Source organism: Salvelinus fontinalis, chromosome 23, assembly GCF_029448725.1.
Source record: "Salvelinus fontinalis isolate EN_2023a chromosome 23, ASM2944872v1, whole genome shotgun sequence".
Lineage (NCBI taxonomy): Eukaryota > Metazoa > Chordata > Actinopteri > Salmoniformes > Salmonidae > Salvelinus > Salvelinus fontinalis.
In genome coordinates, this window is record NC_074687.1 from 38905219 (window position 1) to 38923923 (window position 18705).

General features: G+C 41.6%; 1 protein-coding gene and 1 pseudogene across 1 annotated transcript; one reads left to right on the forward strand and one right to left on the reverse strand.

Moving 5' to 3' along the window:
* Nucleotides 1–203: 203 nt before the first annotated feature.
* LOC129821493 (bile salt export pump-like) lies at nucleotides 204–9434 on the forward strand (annotated as a pseudogene).
* Nucleotides 9435–11993: 2559 nt separating this feature from the next.
* LOC129821295 (glucose-6-phosphatase 2-like) lies at nucleotides 11994–14410 on the reverse strand. The gene is made up of 5 exons (XM_055878793.1): nucleotides 13964–14410; nucleotides 13317–13426; nucleotides 13016–13127; nucleotides 12798–12919; nucleotides 11994–12699 (listed from the first exon to the last, which is right to left on the reverse strand). Exons 1-5 carry the CDS (start codon nucleotides 14344–14346, stop codon nucleotides 12188–12190), a joined length of 1239 nt encoding a protein of 412 aa, XP_055734768.1. The 5' UTR covers nucleotides 14347–14410; the 3' UTR covers nucleotides 11994–12187.
* Nucleotides 14411–18705: the final 4295 nt, after the last annotated feature.

An 18705-nucleotide genomic window follows, 5' to 3' on the forward strand; every position in this document is an offset into this window, starting at 1 on the left:
AGCATACATAAGCATCTATTTTTACAGGGTGGATATTGAAGCACAGATGACCATGTTTGTATTGGATTAGGATATTTAATTGTTAGTTATTTCCAAGTGAGTGAGTTCAACTTCATCCTCAAAGTGCTTTTTTTGTAACCTTAATAGGTTAATTCATCTACAACTGTTCTTTTTAAACATGTATTCAATCCTGCTCTGTGTGGATTGCCCTCTGGGTATCTGCTTCTGCCAGACAGATCCAGAGAATCAGGAAAACTTACTTTAGGAAGATCATGAGAATGGAGATTGGCTGGTTTGACTGCAATTCAGTTGGATAATAAACACTAGGATATCAGAGTAAGACCTAAACCCATGGGTTATTTTCTACAGAGATGTGTGGACAATTGAGGGCATTCCTGAAAGTTGTTTCTATAAAAACCTCTCACATTTAGGGTTTGACCCATTTTAACCGGTTCACTATTTTGAACATGTTCTCTCACCTCCGTGACATCAACAAGATCACCGATGCTATAGCTGACCAGGTGTCTATCTTCATCGAGAGGATCTCCACTTTCATCTTCAGATTCATGGTGGGGTTCATCAGAGTATGGAAGTTGACACTGGTGGTCATCACAGTTAGCCCACTTATAGGACTTGCTACTGGGCTAATGGCAATGGTGTGATGGGTTAAATACAATGTATTAAATTCCTCAATTTGGTGATGGTCATTCTGTTTTTGGACGTAACAGCCGTTGGCTGTTGCCAGACCGACAGGTCGGGAGCTCCAGGCCTATGCCAAGGCAGGGGCAGTAGCTGATGAGGTACTGTCATCCATCAGAACAGTGGCAGCCTTTGGAGGACAGGGTAACTTGACATACTGTACAGGATCTTAATTCGATCACCATGTTGTTGCAGGAAATGCAAATGTGTAGTGTATTACATTTTTTTTCAAAGTTCATACATTTTGTAATTTACACTTAAAATATCAGACTTGATTTGCCCTAACAAAAAATGTATGAACCCCTACAAAAACGTCAGTTAATTATAATCCTGCTCAAATTAACCTTCCCTTCCCTGCTGACTTCAATGTCTTGGCACTTGAAATTCGTTATAAAAATGCATTTCACATTTGAACAGGTATGACAAAAACCTTATTAAGGCTCAGAACTGGGGTGTGAAAAAGGGGACGATCATTGGAGTGTTTCAAGGATACCTGTGGTGTGTCATCTTCCTCTGCTATGCTTTGGCATTCTGGTATGGTTCTAAACTGGTCATAGAAATCATATAGATCTCCTCTGATGCTGCTGTAAGTGTACTCTTATCCACGTATGGTAACTCAGATTACCGTATAATAAATATGTATCCAATACATTATACTATGATTGGTGAAAATGCAAGAATATGTTGGCTTGTATTTGGGTCTCCAGGTGTTCTTTGTGGTTCTCATGGCAGCTATGAACCTGGGTCAGGTCTATCCCTGCCTGGAAGCCTTCGCCTCAGGTCCAGCTGCAGCCAAGACAATCTTATATACCATTGACTGGGTAAGGCCAGAATTCAGAATTCTACATGAACTAAGAACAACTACATTTCAGTTAAGAAGTATTTTATAAATCTTAACTTTCAGGAGCCAGAAATCTATTGTTTCTCAGAGGAGGGCCACAAACTAAAAAGGTGAAGTGTGATATTGAATTAGACTACATCCCATTTAACTTCCCCTTTCAACCAGAAGTTAAGGTAACCCTTTTTGCTCAGCTCTTTATTTCTTTTACTGAAATTATTTCCCAAAATATACTGTGTCTCAATGTAAAACCACCTGTTTATTCAGTTTTTTTTACCATTTGTGCATGCTGATTAGAGCAGGAGAAACCACATCTTTTGTTGGGCCAAGCAGTTCAGTTTCTCATTCATAGGTGACTTTGGATGGCCATATGACATCTGCAGCCTGAACATCCAGTGCCTTCGCTCTCTGATTGGCGTAACTATTGCTGAGAACATCCGCTACGGGCGACCTGGGGTCACCATGGACGGCATTATCCAGGCCACCAAGGAGGCTAACGTCTATATGGACCTCCCACAGGTACCACAGACACACCTTTAGCAAATAAATACTGTGTATTTCTCTGATACTGTCTAATACAAGAAACGCATTGAAATGTCAAAATTAGGAAACATTTGTCTGTGGTTATATAGAGGTTTGATACGCTGGTGGGTGAGGGTGGGGGTCAGATGAGTGGAGGACAGAAGAAGGATTCATATCGCCCAAGCTCTGATCCACAACCCCAGGATCCTGCAGCTGGATATGGCTACCTTGGCTTTGGTCAATGAGAGTGAGGCTGTTGTACAGGAGGCACTTGACAAGGTGGATGACTCCCAGCACAAAGTCTATCAATCATTATATCACCATCAAGTCAAAGCCTGTGATCTCACATCCAACTGTCAACTGAAATCATCCCTGATGCTATAGCTGGCAGTATCATAATTAAATCAGACAAATTATTTAACACAGTGGAAAATTAGATTGAACCTCAAAGGTCAAAGGTATTGAGGTCATTATATAAGCAGCCTTGTGTTATCAGTTTTGTATTAATGTACTTTATTCAATATCTGAGAGAAATTAGTGTCCCTATATTCCTACAGCATTCTAAGGAGGAAGGAACGGAACCAGCGCCAGTGGCTCGAATCCTGAAGTACAACACGTCAAAGTGGCCCTACATGCTATTGGGATCTATAGGAGCTGCCATCAACGGCTCCGTCAATCCAATCTATTCTATTTTATTCAGACAGATTTTTGGGGTGAGAGGCTATAGATTATGTACATTTCAAGCCTATGTTTATAATGTTGTTTCATATTACCTGGGCTGGTAGTGATATCCATATTGTTCTTTGGATTCACAGACGTTCTCTACATGTGGATGGAGAGAGAGCGCAGATCAATAGAATATGTATCCTGTTCTGCGCTGTGGCAAGTTTCTTGTCTCAGTTATTACAGGTAGCTACAGTATGTTTTACCGCACATTAGTATAATTATGCTGTAACAGTCCATAGTATGGTGCTAACATTCTGACGACAGGCCCTAGTGATGAAACAGGTGGTGTTGAAACAGGTGGTGGGCTGGTTTGATAACCCCAGCAACAGCCCTGGAGATCTCATGACCAGGCTGGCCACTGACGCCTCCATGGTCCAGAGGGTGAGTGTCAGTGACACATACTGTGGACCGGCACATTAGAATCCATTGGAATTTATTACCAATGATGAGATGATCCAAAGGGTCGTTTTCAAAATATTTCCTTGTGCCTCATACTGTATGTATTTCTGTCTATTAAATGCGCTGTGGGAATGAATAGTATTTCATCTCTAGGCAACTGGATCACAGATTGGGATGATTGTGAACACCTTGAACAAAATCGGAGCTTCTTTCATCATTGCGTTCTACTTCAGCTAAAAGTTAAGCTTGGTGGTGATGTGCTTCTTACCACTGATTGGCTTGTCTGAGTTCTTTCAAGCCAAAATGAGGATAAGAAGGCAGTGGAAGCAGCATGACAGGTGGTTAAACACTCCATTATGGGTTTATTAATTTAATAAAGGTCCTTAAAGGGGATATTAGAATACTTCTGTTACATTAAGCAAGGCACTAGGCCTGAGTGTTATTCTCTGTCGTAAGGCTGGCCATGGAGAGCCTATATTTGAATAAATATGAACAGCAGCTGGAGGCTCCCTATAAATCTGCCAAGAAGAAGGACAATATCTATGGCATCTGTTTTGCCTTTGCTCAGTGTGTTATCTTTATTGTGTATGCCGCCTCATTTAGATATGGAGGCTTACATCACCTGGTGGCAATGACGGACTGGCCATCTGGAGCCCTGGGAGTTTTCCCGGTGGGCCGCTTGACAATTGGGGCTGATGCAACGCAAAATATAAATAACCCTAGCCCCCGCTTAAATAAAAATAACCAAGTGCTGTGTGTCTGACTGGCTAAAGCGAGTGGGCTGCCGGCCCACTGCCATTGCGGTTGAATATTACATCTGTCAGCCTCTCTCTCCCAGCCAATTACTTTTGGTCTAGTCCATTCTAATTTTACCTGGGCCCCACCCCTTTCCCATCTCTGTTAAAGTGGTGACATTTGGATAAATAGTGGAGTGGAGCAAGATGGACAGAAAGAGAAGAGGTTGAAGTCCCTTGAGGCTGATGCAGCCAAATGTTTTAAAATAACAAATCATTAATTTGGTGCAACTACCAGTCAGTCATCTCAGCCGAGTGAGCCTGAAGGAACTGGCAGCAGAGTGAGCAGCCAATTGAGCCCAGCGATACCAGTTCAACTGTTAGTCAAGGCTTTGCAGCTGAAGCGGTAAGACAGAAGACAATAGGGATAAGATAAGCAATGTTTGGGTTTGGCTAGCTGGCTATTTAGTTATATCGGGTGCTTTTGTTGAAACAGGCGCTCGTTAATGTCACTTTCGTGAACCGACCAATCACAGCCTGGATGGAGCGGGACGTTAAAAAAAGTTGACGTGCTACAGCAAACTTTGGAAATGTTGAACTCATTGTTATGCATGAATATATATATGATTATTGACAAGTTAGTACTTAGCGTTAACAAATTAGAAACTAACCACCAATGTAGACCATTTTCCTTGCAAAAGGATTTAATGATGGAACAAAACCTACAAAAATGATAAATGTTGGTTGTGTATTTCACTGCTGTAATGTCCAATTGGAATTAATATTATACTAGTGGTAGAAAGTATACTATTATATGAATATACGAACATTATATAATTAATATACGAACATTATACCATTATATTAACATTTTTATTTAATGTTATAATATTATACCAATTTATACTAATTATTCATCCAGGTTGAGGATAGTGCATCTGCAGTGGACAGATGTAGATTGAGCCAAGATGCCACCCCAATTTTTGATTATTTTAAGAGGCTGAAGCCAGGGGACCTAGATATTTATTTGTGGGAAAAGTCTGTGGTGCAGAAGTTTTTCTTTTGTAAAGATGGGACTAACAGGAAGTGGCTGTCAGACAGTGAAGTGAACCATGCTTTATTCTACTTAATTTGTATGGCATTTGCAAAGCCCACAGAGAACAGCCTTTTCATGAACAGAATGGCAGACTGGAAGCAGATCCATCAGAGAGTGGGAGAGCATGAGAAGAGCATTATGCAGAGGTTATGCTGAGGCCTAATTTCTAAGGTCCTCCAAAGGTAACATTGAGAGCCTGTTCATCGGCAGTCAGATGTCTGCTCACGGAGCGCAAGTGCGCAGAAGAAGGCAAGTGCTAGAGCGCATTATAGATGTTGTTAAAGTCATAGGCAAGAGGGGTCTGAGCCACAGAGGCATGCAGTCTGAAGCAGCTTATACATTAGATGACTGCAGCATTGACCATGGCAAATTTTTTGAGATGATAATTCTGCTGGGAATGTACGACCTGTGTATGAAAGAGCATCTCAGTGCCTGCAAAGAGAAAAGCAAATGACTGCATGAGTCTGGGTCAAGAGGGGGCAGAGGCTCTCTAATCACTCTATTATCAAAGACTAACATCGATACAATCATTACTACCATCCAACACACAATGCAGGCCACCATAGCAAGTTAAATCCAGGAAGCTGTTATGTTTTCAGATTGACACTGTGAAGGACATTACAACACAAGGTCAATGCTCTGTCATAGTCAGATATGTGACAAACGTCATCCATGAGAGGCTTGTGGCTGTGGTGAAATTAACAACATAGCTGTGTTCTTCCGTGAATCCTACCAGAGGATGAACATTTGGGAGAAGGAGAGCAAGGACCCAAGACACAGACGTCTTGCTCCAATTGGAGAGACACACTGGTGGGCTAAAGACAGTGCCAGAAAGAAGGTCTTTGGAGCTTTTGGAAATCCAGATGAGGGTCTGTATGTTGATGTCCATCTCACTCTTCAACCATACAAGATCAGAAAAACATCAACACTACTGCACGGGTCAAGGCACAAGGATACATTGAGGGGTTGCTGAAGTATGAAACAATACTTACAGCTCAGATATTCCTCAGAATATTTCAGGTCACCTCAGCAGTCACAAAATATCTTCAAACAAGTGGAATGGACATTCTGTCTGCGGATTGTATGGTTGTGTCTACAGAGGAGCAGCTGAAAAGAATGGCAAGAGATTTTGAAAAAGTCAAGGCAGCTGCATACACATTTGTTCAGTGGGCCAACAGGAAGTTGCAGGAATGGGATGAGGAAACAGAGCTGGAGTTAGAGATCACTCTGCCAATGAAAAGGGCTTGAAAGAAGAAAACCATGCCTGGAGAGATGGCACAAGATGAGAGATGGCACAATACTTTTACTGGGGCAGAGAGTGCATTGGATTGGTGTCCATAATCAAATTCGGTCTGAATCCACGCCCATTTTTCATTCCCAGTCCGTCCCTGCCTGGTGGTCTTCAGGCACATTTTTTTGTTTTTGTTGCTGAATGTTGCACATGTAGTATTTACAGTGACAAACAGAAAACCTGTATTATCAGACTAATGCCAATGTTGTGTGTTTCACCAGAGTGATCTCTGTGATCAGTGGGAAGGCACTGGGAAAAGCTTTCTCGTTCAGCCCCAGATTATGCCAAAACCAGATTACAGCTGCACAGTTCTTCAAACTGTTAGATGAGAGAACCGTGTCTAAATCTTTCCATTACAAATTCAATTTATTCAATCAGACATTTTCAGTAAAATTTGGTGTGTAATAATGCCATGCCCTCTCTCCAGGAGGATTTCAAAAAGGGGAGTTAAAATTCATGAACTGCAAGTTCACCTATCCAACCTGGACTGACATCCAGGTGTTACATGGGCTACTGGTGTCTTTGAAGCTGGGCCAGACCCTGACCTTTGTGGGCAGCAGTGACTGTGGGAAGAGCACTTGTGTGCAGCTGTTGGAGAGTTTCTATGATCCAGATGAGGGCAGAGTGGGTGAGATCCCACACCTGCCACAACCTATTTACATGACCTTTATCTTAGTTCTGCCATGTAGATGGAATCAGAGGAACACACAGTGCCTGTCATAGTTTATTTGTATTTACAATAAACATGTCCTTGCTCCCATTTCATTTTAGTTGATTGATGGCCGTCCATCACACACTGTCAAGGTGCCCTTCCTGAAGGCTCAGATTGGCATTGTCTCCCAAGAACCAGTGCTGTTTGACTGCTGAAAATATCAAGAATGATGATAACACAAGGAACGTGAGCATGGTGGAGATTGTTGAAGCTGCCAAGAAAGCTCATCTCCAATACTTTGTGATGACTCTACCAGATGTGAGTAGCGTAACTGAAATTGTACTATCTTTTGTAATATTTCTATGTCATACTATCCCACTTCACTTTATACTGTAAAGAATGTCAAAAATGAATATTGTATTGTGGTGGGAACATGTTATTATCTTCTGATACTGTTTGCTCTCATTGTACTGGACATTCCTGTGTTTGACTCTGTCAGAAATATGAGACTCGGGTTGGTGCCCAGGGCTCCCAGCTCTCCAGAGGACAAAAGAACGGAGGACAAGAAGGAGGACAAGAAAACGTATCGCCATCGCTCGGGCAATAGTTAGGAACCCCAAGATTCTACTACTAGATGAGGCCACCTCTGCATTGGACACAGAGAGTGAAAAGATTCCCAGATATCATAGCCGTCATGTCCCAAGGCGCTGTCATAGAAAGAGGGACTCATGAGAAACTCATGGCTAAGAGAGCTACCTACTATAAACTAGTCACAACAGGGGCTCCAATCAGCTAAACCTCATTTTTCTAGAGATGGGATGCATTACGAGGAGATGTACTTTGGTTAGTGACAAACTCCATCTATGTGACATTTTTATGATACATGTGGAGTAACTATAGACTAAACATCAAAGTCCATGGCGGGAAGTATTCAGACCACTTAATTTCTTACAAATTCTGTTACATTACAGCCTTATCCTAAAATAGAATATTTTTTTAAAAATCCCAACCAATCCACACACAATACCCCATAATGACAAACCAAAAACAGGTTTTTAGAATTTGTGCAAATGTATTAAATATACAAAACAGATACCTTATTTATATTCAGACAGTTTGCTAAGAGACTTAAAATTTTGCTCATGTGCATCCTGTTTCCATTGATCATCCTTGAGCTGTTTCTACAACTTGATTGAAGTCCACCTCTGATAAATTTAAATTGATTGGACAATATTTGGAAAGGCACACATCTGTCTATATAGGGTCCCACAGTTGACAGTGCATGTCAGAGCAAAAACCAAGCCATGAAGTCGAAGGAATTATCCGCAGCGCTCAGAGACAGGATTGTGTCGAGGCACAGATCTGGGGAAGGGCACCAAAAAATGTCTGCAGCATTGAAGGTCCCCCAAGAACACAGTGGCCTCAATCATTCTTAAATGGGAGAAGTTTGGAACCACCAAGACTTTTCTTAGAGCTGGCCGCCCGGCCAAACTGAGCAATAGAGGGAGAAGGACCTTGGTCAGGGAGGTGATCATGAACCCGATGGTCACTCTGACAGAGCTCAAGAGGTACTCTGTGGAGATGGGAGAACCTTCCAAAAGGACAACCATCTCTGCATCACTCCACCAATCAGACCTTTACGGTAGAGTGGCCAGAGGGAAGCCACTCCTCAGTAGAAGGCACCTAAAGGACTCTCAGACCATGAGAAATAAGATTCACTGCTCTGATGAAACCAAGATTGAACTCTTTGGCCTAAATTCCAAGAGTCACGTCTGGAGGAAACCAGGCCCCGCCCATCGCCTGGCCAATACCATCCCTATGGTGAAGCATGGTGGTGGCAGAATCATGCTATGGGGATGTTTTTCAGCGGCATGGACTGGGAGACTAGTCATGATCGAGGGAAAGATGAACAGAGAGATCCTTGATGAAAACCTGCTCCAGAGCGCTCAGGACCTCAGACTGGGGTGAAGGTTCACCTTCCAACATGACAACGACGCTAAGCACACAGCCAAGACAGCGCAGGAGTGGCTTCTGGACAAGTCTCTGAATGTCCTTGAGTGGACCAGCCAGAGCCCGGACTTGAACCTGATCGAACATCTCAGAGCTTGAGAGGATCTGCAGAGAAGAATGGGAGAAAATCCCAAAATACAGGTGTCCCAAGCTTGTAGCGTCATACCCAAGAAGACTCGAGGCTGTAATCGCTGCCAAAGGTGCTTCAACAAATTACTGAGTAAAGGGGTTTGAATACTTATGTAAATGTGATATTTCAGAATTTGCAAAAATGTCTAAACTTGTTTTTGCTTTGTCATTGTGGGGTATTGTGTGTAGATTTTAGGATAAAACATATTTTTATACATTTTAGAATAAGGCTGTAGCGTAACAAAATGTGGAAAAAGTGATGTGTCCTCTGTTGTGTCTGTCTTAAATTGTCCTTGATGAAAAGAACACCTCAAACTGTATATTTGATGGATATGTAACTGAATAAATGAATGATGGACTCTAGATATGACGGAAACTTCTCTTTGGTCTCAATTCTGTATGAAATAGTGTATGTCATAGGTGACCTCTTGATGAAGCTGTAGTTTACCATTGAACTGTGGTGTTGAAATGCCCAACACAATTGTGTGCTAGTAAATGCTAACACCTTTCACAAACCACCAAGTAATTGTACTTCATTTTGTGCATTAAGTAGGCCAAGGATTTTTCACAAACGATGTACTCCATGAACTCAGTTTGCCAAGTGATTAGCCGGCATATTCTGAAAGCGCCTACTGATTTATCAGCATTATGAACCGCCTGCTGAACTTTCCATGTTCAGCATTAACACGTAACAACACACAATCACAGATGTCTCCTCAGGCCTGGATAGGCTGAGCAAGCACTAAGTGGACAGTTATATAATTTATCGAACCAAACTTGCAAAGTAACCATATAGCCTCCTAGCAACAGATAATGGGGGTAAGCTAAGGAGAGTACCCTGATAGAAAATGTACATCTTCTTGAAGAGTTCCATGTAATATAAAATATGATATTTAGCAGATGCTTTTATCCAAAGTGACTTACAGTAATGCTGCATACATTTTACATATGGGTGGTCCTGGGATTTGAACCCACTACCCTGGTGTTACACACTCTACCAACTGAGCTACAAAGGACCATGTGTACATCAGACAATGTGTTATGCAGTACATTTTGGTATAGGCCTACATCCAAATTGGCTTGTACAGAGTGACTTTTAGATACATTTAAGTTATTACATTACAGTAACAGCTGTGATAAGGATGGGTATTTACTAAAGTAGCAAAAAGCAGGGCTGTTAATAACCAAATTATTTTGCTACATTATCATTAGTAGTAAAGTTTATGCCAGAATAATATGGGTATGATGATGAGGTAAATTGTTATTGTCATGAATTCTATATTTTGGTGAAATGGCTCATGTTTCACAAAGAACAAACACTGATAGAACAATTCAAAACTTCTCAAGGAATTGTCTGTTATGTTTAAAGTTCCAATGCAGCTGTTTTTATCTCAACGTCAAATCATTTCTGGGTAACAATTAAGTACCTTACTGTGATTATTTTTGACAATTTTAATTGAAAACAAACAAAAATACCTTCTTAGCAAAGAAGAATTTCTCAAGCAAGAATTTTGCTAGGGCTTTCTGGGAGTGGTCTGAGTGGGGAGAACTGAAAATTAATAGCAGAGATTTGGAACTCTCTTATTAGTCTTAACTAATTTAATGCTTGGTGATGTCACCAGTCTGACCAAAACTCCATCCCACCTAGTGCTGAGCGATTTAGTGCTTTTTGAGGTCGTTTCAGTTTCATAAAAAAAATAAAAAAATCACGATTTTCGATTTCGGTTGCGATTATTTTTTTGGACATTAAATGCGCTATTCATTATGTGGGCTGGATGCTGTAACGACACAGATTTTTTATATATTTTTTTTATAAAGTCCCATGATGCTAGTGACTGCCCATTATTGCTTATCACTTATTAACCATCATTTATTCACATTACTTTACTTTCATAAAATATTTCAGTTGTTGTGTATATTACATTAGTTTTATTTGATGACTTTATTATTTAAAACTAAGTCATCATCTCATCTCTATAGAGCTGCTGCCTACGCTGTCTGACAAAATCACTATTTTGTAGTTCTTCAAATTAAATAAGACATACTTTTATGACTGCTGAATATCAACAAGTGTAGAGATACCTCACAAAGCAACAGCTGCTCTCTATATCGCCTCAAGATCTGGCATTCATCTCTCTTCCACAGCAGACTTAAAAGAAACACAGACAGGACAAGTAGCTGCGCAATGGATTAAGGTCATTGTAGTTAATTACCACATTTTATGAGCTAAACTAGGTAGAATATTGGCCGGTTAAACTACAACTCCCTACTACATTACACAGTTCAGCCTGGCTCTGATTTATCTGTAGAGAAACTGTGATGTGCGTGTTGAGCTCACAGATTTAAAAAAAAAATGTTATTCAAATAATTGAACTGACATCAGTCAATTTGTTGTTTAAAAAAAACGAGAAATAACCGACATTTGGGTTAATCACCCAGCACTAACCACCAAAACAGGCTGAAATTTCAGGCCATCTTTTCAAACTAAATTGGCATCATAATTTTCACAATTTCACAGTATTACTCCAACCTCATAATATGGAAATATATATATATATGACACAGGAAAATCACGTTTTTAATTAGTAACTCTTTTTCAAGGAAAAACATTAATCTAAATTGGAATCACAGTAGAATGAGAATATTTACAGGCTCCCGAGTGGCGCAGTGGTCTAAGGCACTGCATCTCAGTGCAATAGGTGTCACTACAGTCCCTGGTTCGAATCCAGGCTATATCACATCCGGCTGTGATTGGGAGCGCACAATTAGTCCAGCGTCATCCGGGGTAGGCTATCATTGTAAATAAGAATTTGTTCTTAACTGACTTGTAAAGTAAATTGATAAAACACATTTTGTTTACAATTTACTTTAATTTTTTTTGTCTTAAAAAACACCAGCTCACTCGTTTCACACTGTACATGTAACATACAATTTAACATTGCAAAAACTATAATCCACATTTTCCAACAAGGTAAATAGCTTAGCAAAAGATATCTACATTACAACCATAAACAAATTGTCATATGAGTCAGGCAATCTATGTTCATTATAATGCAATTCATCATTGTGACAAGTGACGATGTACAAACATTCAGGCTAATTTCCTCTCCTTGTCTCCTATCAACAAGTGAACACAGTAGGGGATGAGTGCCACCACACTAAGGGGGACTGCAGCACTCTTACAGAATGAGAGTGTGTAGAACAGGATCTCTATGTGAGTGGGAATTTTGATGAAATCGTACAGCTGCAGAGAGGTCAGACTGGCTGCTACACACATGAGTTTAAACCTAGTCTTGTAGCCGTTCTTCCCCTTGCAGCTCTGGATGAACATCTGAGAGTTAATGGCCAGGCCAAGTCCAAACAATGCTCCCAGATTCCTCACTAAACCAGCAAAAGGTGTAGTGTCCAGGTGGATCCAGTCTGGATTGGCACACCACTTCTTTGCTTTGGGTATCGACCACAGTAGGTCAATGTCTATCATTTTAAGGAGCAAGTAAAGGCTGACGGCAAAGGAGAACAGAAATAAGCTAGTGTGAAGGTAGACTTTTAAACTGGCTTTGTGGATCGAGGGAACATGCTCAAATGCTTCAGCAACTAGTATACCTGTTGAGAATTAAAAAATATATATACTGTAGTGAAAATGTCTACCAAGTGAAAACACACACCATGTAAACACTAATTGGTCATAATAGAAGTCTTACCAGCTAGAACACCAAGGATAACCTGGTGAGGGAAGTGTGTGGCGATGAAGATCCTGGAGATGCCAACACTAATCTGAATGATCCAAAATGCCATCCACAAAAAGGACCACACAAGCCCAAACCTGAGAAGATTGAGGATAATTTAGGCCCTAATAGAGGCACACATTATACAGGCACATATATTCTTTCACAAAGCAACATAGTAACATCATGCCCACCTCTGGCACCCCTGAGTTGAGCTGTCACAAAGGCGTCTGGTAAAGTTGAGTGCTGATGTGATCATTACATACCAGACACACGAAGAGCCCATGGCATGACCGGATGGACTGCCTATACAATTGAACAGGGTTTATCTATCATACAAGCATGACACACATTCAGATCTTCACAAAGATATATTTCAGTTCACAAAACAATACATCAGACAGTTTTGCCATTTTGCAATCCATTACATGGAATAATCCTTCAATCTCCAGAATCTATGATCATAATGATTGTCAGACAGGAAATGACACTGACCTGGTCCTGTTTCACAGGTAATGTGGAACTGCTCCAGCTGGGGGAGTGAATTATTCTGGTAAAAGAGAGTTTCATGCACCCACCAGTATGGCCTTTGACCAAACAGAATCCTAAAAACAAGAGAGTCAGATTTAAGAAATAAGGCACGAGAGGGTGTGGTATGTGGCCAATATACCACGGCTATGGGCTGTTCTTGCGGAGTGCCTGGATACAGCCCTTAGCTGTGGTATATTGGCCATATATCACAAACCCCCAAGGTGCCTTATTGCTATTATAAACTGGTTACCAATGTAATTAGAGCAGTAAAAATAAAAGTTTTGTCATACGCGTGGTATACAGTCTGATATACCACGGCTGTCAGCCAATCAGCATTCAGGGCTCGAACCACCCAGTTTATAATAACATTTATATAACATTGTGTTTCAATGACATTCAAATTCCGTATACTATGCCAAACAAACAATATCTGTCAAAATATTTATGCAATGTCGTACTGATCCCCTAGACAGCATGAGCGTGTTGTTATAAGCATCAATATGCATAATGTTACTTAACTTTCACTCACTATCTCTCCCTGGCTTTACTAGTTATGGCAGCACAAGTGTAAATATATATTTTTTAAACACAGTGAGCAGATGGTGTCCTACCATTTGAAAATTAGGTTGAACCAGTCTCCGATAACTGCCACCCATATCATCTTGGTGCCGACAATTTGGCTAAGCTGAAACCACAGAGGAAAATAGAGAGAAAAGATGTTACGAGGGTCGCCCACAGAGGACATGAAGTCAAGGAAGTCATGGTAGTCCTTGTAGTTGCTCTGGAGGTGCTGGATCACCAGCACCCCACTGCTGTGGATGAGGTCCATCTGGGGTTCAGTCTGTCTGGCACGACTGGGACAGCTGCTCCCTTGGCCACAACTACAATGCTGCACCATACACATCAGTCTCTCCCTTTTTAATAGAGAGAGAGAGAGCGAGAGAGAGAGAGAGAGAGCGAGAGCTGTCTTCTTTATATGGAAATGTACCATCATAAATCATTCAAAAGCTAAGTGTATGGGTTGACATTGTTTGATTGTGTTGGTATAATGTGAAATCAGCATTTTAAGGCATGTTGCATAAAGTTGTTTACAGGATGATACTGTGGACATTAGATTGTCCACAGGTCATTACTTTTATTGGTTAAATATTAGCCATTCTATCCACCTCTGAGGACAGTGTTCGCACGCATTCGACCCCCGGGGCCATTTACATAATGACATCATTTTCCCATTCAGTGATTCTCTGGTGGGGTGATTGGGCACTGTAACAACAATGGGTTTCTAACTGTGAAGTAAAACATCATGATATGTATTATTATTATTGTATTGTTTATTATTAAAAGTAATTTGGGATTTTAACCATTACCCTAAGATAAGTGAACATCCCCTACTACAGTGGTTCTCGAACCTCTCCTCTGGGACACTCAGATATTTCACGACTCGATTCACTTATCAAGGGCTTTATGATTAGTTGACCAGTTGAATCAGCTGTTTAATACATTGAATGGCTGCGGGCCCCAAAGGAGCCGTTTTGCTCTTATTTTTCCCAACTGAGAAAAAGGCAACCAGATGCCCCAGTGAGACCAATGGGATATCTAATGAAAATTAAACAGACCACTTTTCGGGGACGGACTAAAGTTAAACTGTTACACAGACAACCTCCAGGGACTAAGCTGGTACTACACCATGCTTTCTGAACATTCTGTATGTTGATGCAGATATAAACTCGACAATTAAAAAAATGCATATATATGTTTAACGTTGATACAGGCTTTTCCTACAGGTACATGTCTTATATCGCCACAGGGTGGCGCAAATTCATGAGCACAGACAAAGAGACTAAAAACGTTGCATTGTGAGAAACCAGGAAAAACGTGTCTCATTCCCTTTTTATTTTCATATCTGGTTTGAGACGAGACATAAAGAATAAACATCGAATTTGATAAATACTGTGCATTATCATTTGTATTGCAGGAGTTTATTTCTTAAAGGACTAGCTACTTTGACTTTATATAAAAAACTAAATTTCCGGTGTGCAGTCACAGTCCTTGTTTCCGTGAGCGCGGAATTTTGAAAACAACTGCGAAAAGCTGACAGGAGTTCTGGGTCTAGGAACATCCGAAAATTGCTACGGTAACGTTGGCTAACAAAATTCACCATATTTGATAAAATTATAGCTAAAATGAATGTTACAGGTGTTGTGTTTTTAACTAGCTGGGTTTGCTTAACCATGAGTTCATATCTTTCAGTGTAAAACTACAACAATCTGGGATTAGCTGTTTTTTTCAGAAAAATGTAAACTCTGACACTTGATTTACGGATGCGGCAGCTGGGAATAATATGGCCTAAACTTGCCTAATATTGGACTAAAGGAGACTAACGTTACACCGTAGACCTTACATGTTCTGTTTTAAAAGGGCGAATTGGCTCTGGAAGCAAAAACAAATGACGTTACTCCATGTAAACAGGAATCGATTCTCAGTTGTGGTATGGTTCTATAAACTAATAACGTTACCGCTGCTTTCAAATCACGTCAATTTCACGAATACAAAATACACACTTACTGTACCTGTTTTAACAATTGCAGCCGACAGTATTTATCAGTGACAACACATTTGTGGCTTCTCTCCATTTACACACAGGTGTTCAGAGACGCAGACCAGGTAGTTCACTCGGTCTTCCATCTGTTTTCCGTTAACAGGAGCTGTGACATGGAAATATGGCGGTGTGGGGACCCTAACCCTATAATGTTGTGTATCAATGGTATTTATTGTTTAAAATGTTTTATTAACAACCCCCCCCCTACAGTAGACACCTTCCTCCAATTACTTAGAAGCATTCTGGAAGTTTTCAGACCCCTTCTCTTTTTCCACAGCTGTATTCTCAAATTTATTAATCTACACGCAATACCCCATATTGACAAAGTGAAAACTGAAAAAATATGTTTTTGCTAATGTATTACAAATTTTTTAAAAACATACCTTATTTACATAAGTATTCAACATTGACGTATACGCTGACTCGGTGAGCACTGATGCACTTGCTAATAAACTTGATGCTGTACCCACTGTGACTATTAAAACCTTCCCTAACCAGAAACCGTGGATTGATGGCACCATTCGCGCAAAACTGAACGTGCGAACCACCGCTTTTAATCATGGCAAGGTGACTAGAAACATGACAGAATACAAACAGTGTAGCTATTCCCTCCAAGACAATCAAACAAGCAAAGCATCAGTAGTATAGAGACAAAGTAGAGTCGCAATTCAACGGATGAAACGCGAGATGTATGTGGCAGGGTCTACAGTCAATCACGGATTACAAAAAGAAAACAAGCCCCATTTCGGACATCGATGTCTTGCTCGCTTTGAGGACAATACAGTGCCACTGACACCAAAGCCTGTGAGCTCTCCTTCACTGCTACCAAAGCCTGTGAGCTCTCCTTCACTGGGGCCAACGTGAGTAAAACATTTAAACGTGTTAACCCTCGCAGGGCTGCTGGCCCATATGGCATCCCTTGCTTCGTCCTCAGAGCATGCACAGACCAGCTGGCTGGTGTGTTTACGGACATATTCAATCCCTATCCCAGTCTGCTGTACCCACATGCTTCAAGATGGCCACCATTGTTCCTGTTCCCAAGAAAGCTAAGGTAACTGAACTAAATGACTATCGCCCCGTAGCACTCACTTCTATCATCATGAAGTGCTTTTGAGAGACTAGTCAGGGATCATATCACCTCCACCCTCCCTGATACCCTAGACACACTCCAATTTGCTTACCGCCCCAATAGGTCCACAGACGACGCAATCGCTTGCACACTGCCCTATCCCATCTGGACAAGAGGAATACCTATGTAAGAATGCTGTTAATTGACTACAGCTCAGCATTTAACACCATAGTACCCTCCAAACTCGTCATTAAGCTCGAGACCCTGGGTCTCGACCCCACCCTGTGCAACTGGGTCCTGGACTTTGTCGGGCCGCCCCAGGTGGTGAGGGTAGGAAACATCTCCATCCCTCTGATCCTCAACACTGGGTCCCAGTTGCACACGTCCCACAATGGTGCGTTGTCAGCCCTCTCCTGTACTCCCTGTCCACCCATGACTGCGTGGCCATGCACGCCTTCAACTCAATCATCAAGTTTGCAGACAACACTTCAGTGGTAGGCTTGATACCCAACAACGACGAGAAGGCCTACAGGGAGGAGGTGAGGGCCCTCGGAGTGTGGTGTCAGGAAAATAACCTCTCACTCAACGCCAACAAAACAAAGGAGATGATCGTGGACTTCAGGAAACAGCAGAGGGAGCACCAACCTATCCACATCGACGGGACAGCAGTGGAGAAGGTGGAATGATTTAGGTTCCTCGGCGTACACATCACAGACAAACTGAAATGGTCCACCCACACAAACAGCATGGTGAAGAAGGTGCAACAGCGCCTCTTCAACATCAACCACTCCGCAAATTTCTTGTTAACAAACTATAGTTTTGGCAAGTCGGCAGTAGTATCTATCTACAAACTAAATATACTTTCCTGCAACCCGCATCACACAATGTGGTACGGATCTGCTATTTTTATTTCTTATAACTCCATCAGGAGCTAGCCAGCTAACTAGCTACTAGCTATCAGTCTTTGTTAGCCACGGCTAGCGGTCTTCACCTTTTAGCTTGGACACCAGCCAGCTTTAGCTCAGACAATACCTGCCAGTCTGCAGAGCGCGATATCAACCCAGAGCATATCAGACTGCTTCTCTCTACCACATCACCAGATTCCTGCCGTAAGCTCTGGACCATTACATCAGATCATCGCAGCAAGCTAGCTGCAATCGAGTGGCTACTGTTAGCTAACGCCTTTGTCCCGAAGAATGCACCAGTTTCCCTTGAGCTAGTCCCATATACCAGCTAACTTCTTGGGCTACAATAACTCTTTTGCCAATTGACCTGGACCCTTTGTTGTCGACACGGAGCCCCGCCGATCCATCATGACTGGTCTGCCGACGTAATCGTCCGATGGTTTCAACAGGCTTTTCCGTTGCGATGTCTCTGAAAACCTATCTGCTAGCCCCGGCCCGCTAGCTTTCTGAACACCATCGTCTCCCGCTCGCCTAGCGTAGTAGCGACTATCGAACGGTGATCTAAACTGGGATATGCTTAACATCACGGCCGTCCTACAATCTAAGCTAGATGCCCTCAACCTCACACAAATTATCAAGGAACCTACCAGGTACAACCCTAAAATCCGTTAACACGGGCACCCTGATAGATATCATCCTGACCAACTTGCCCTCTAAATAAACCTTTGCTGTCTTCAACCAGGATCTCAGCGATTACTGCCTCATTGCCTGCGTTCGTAA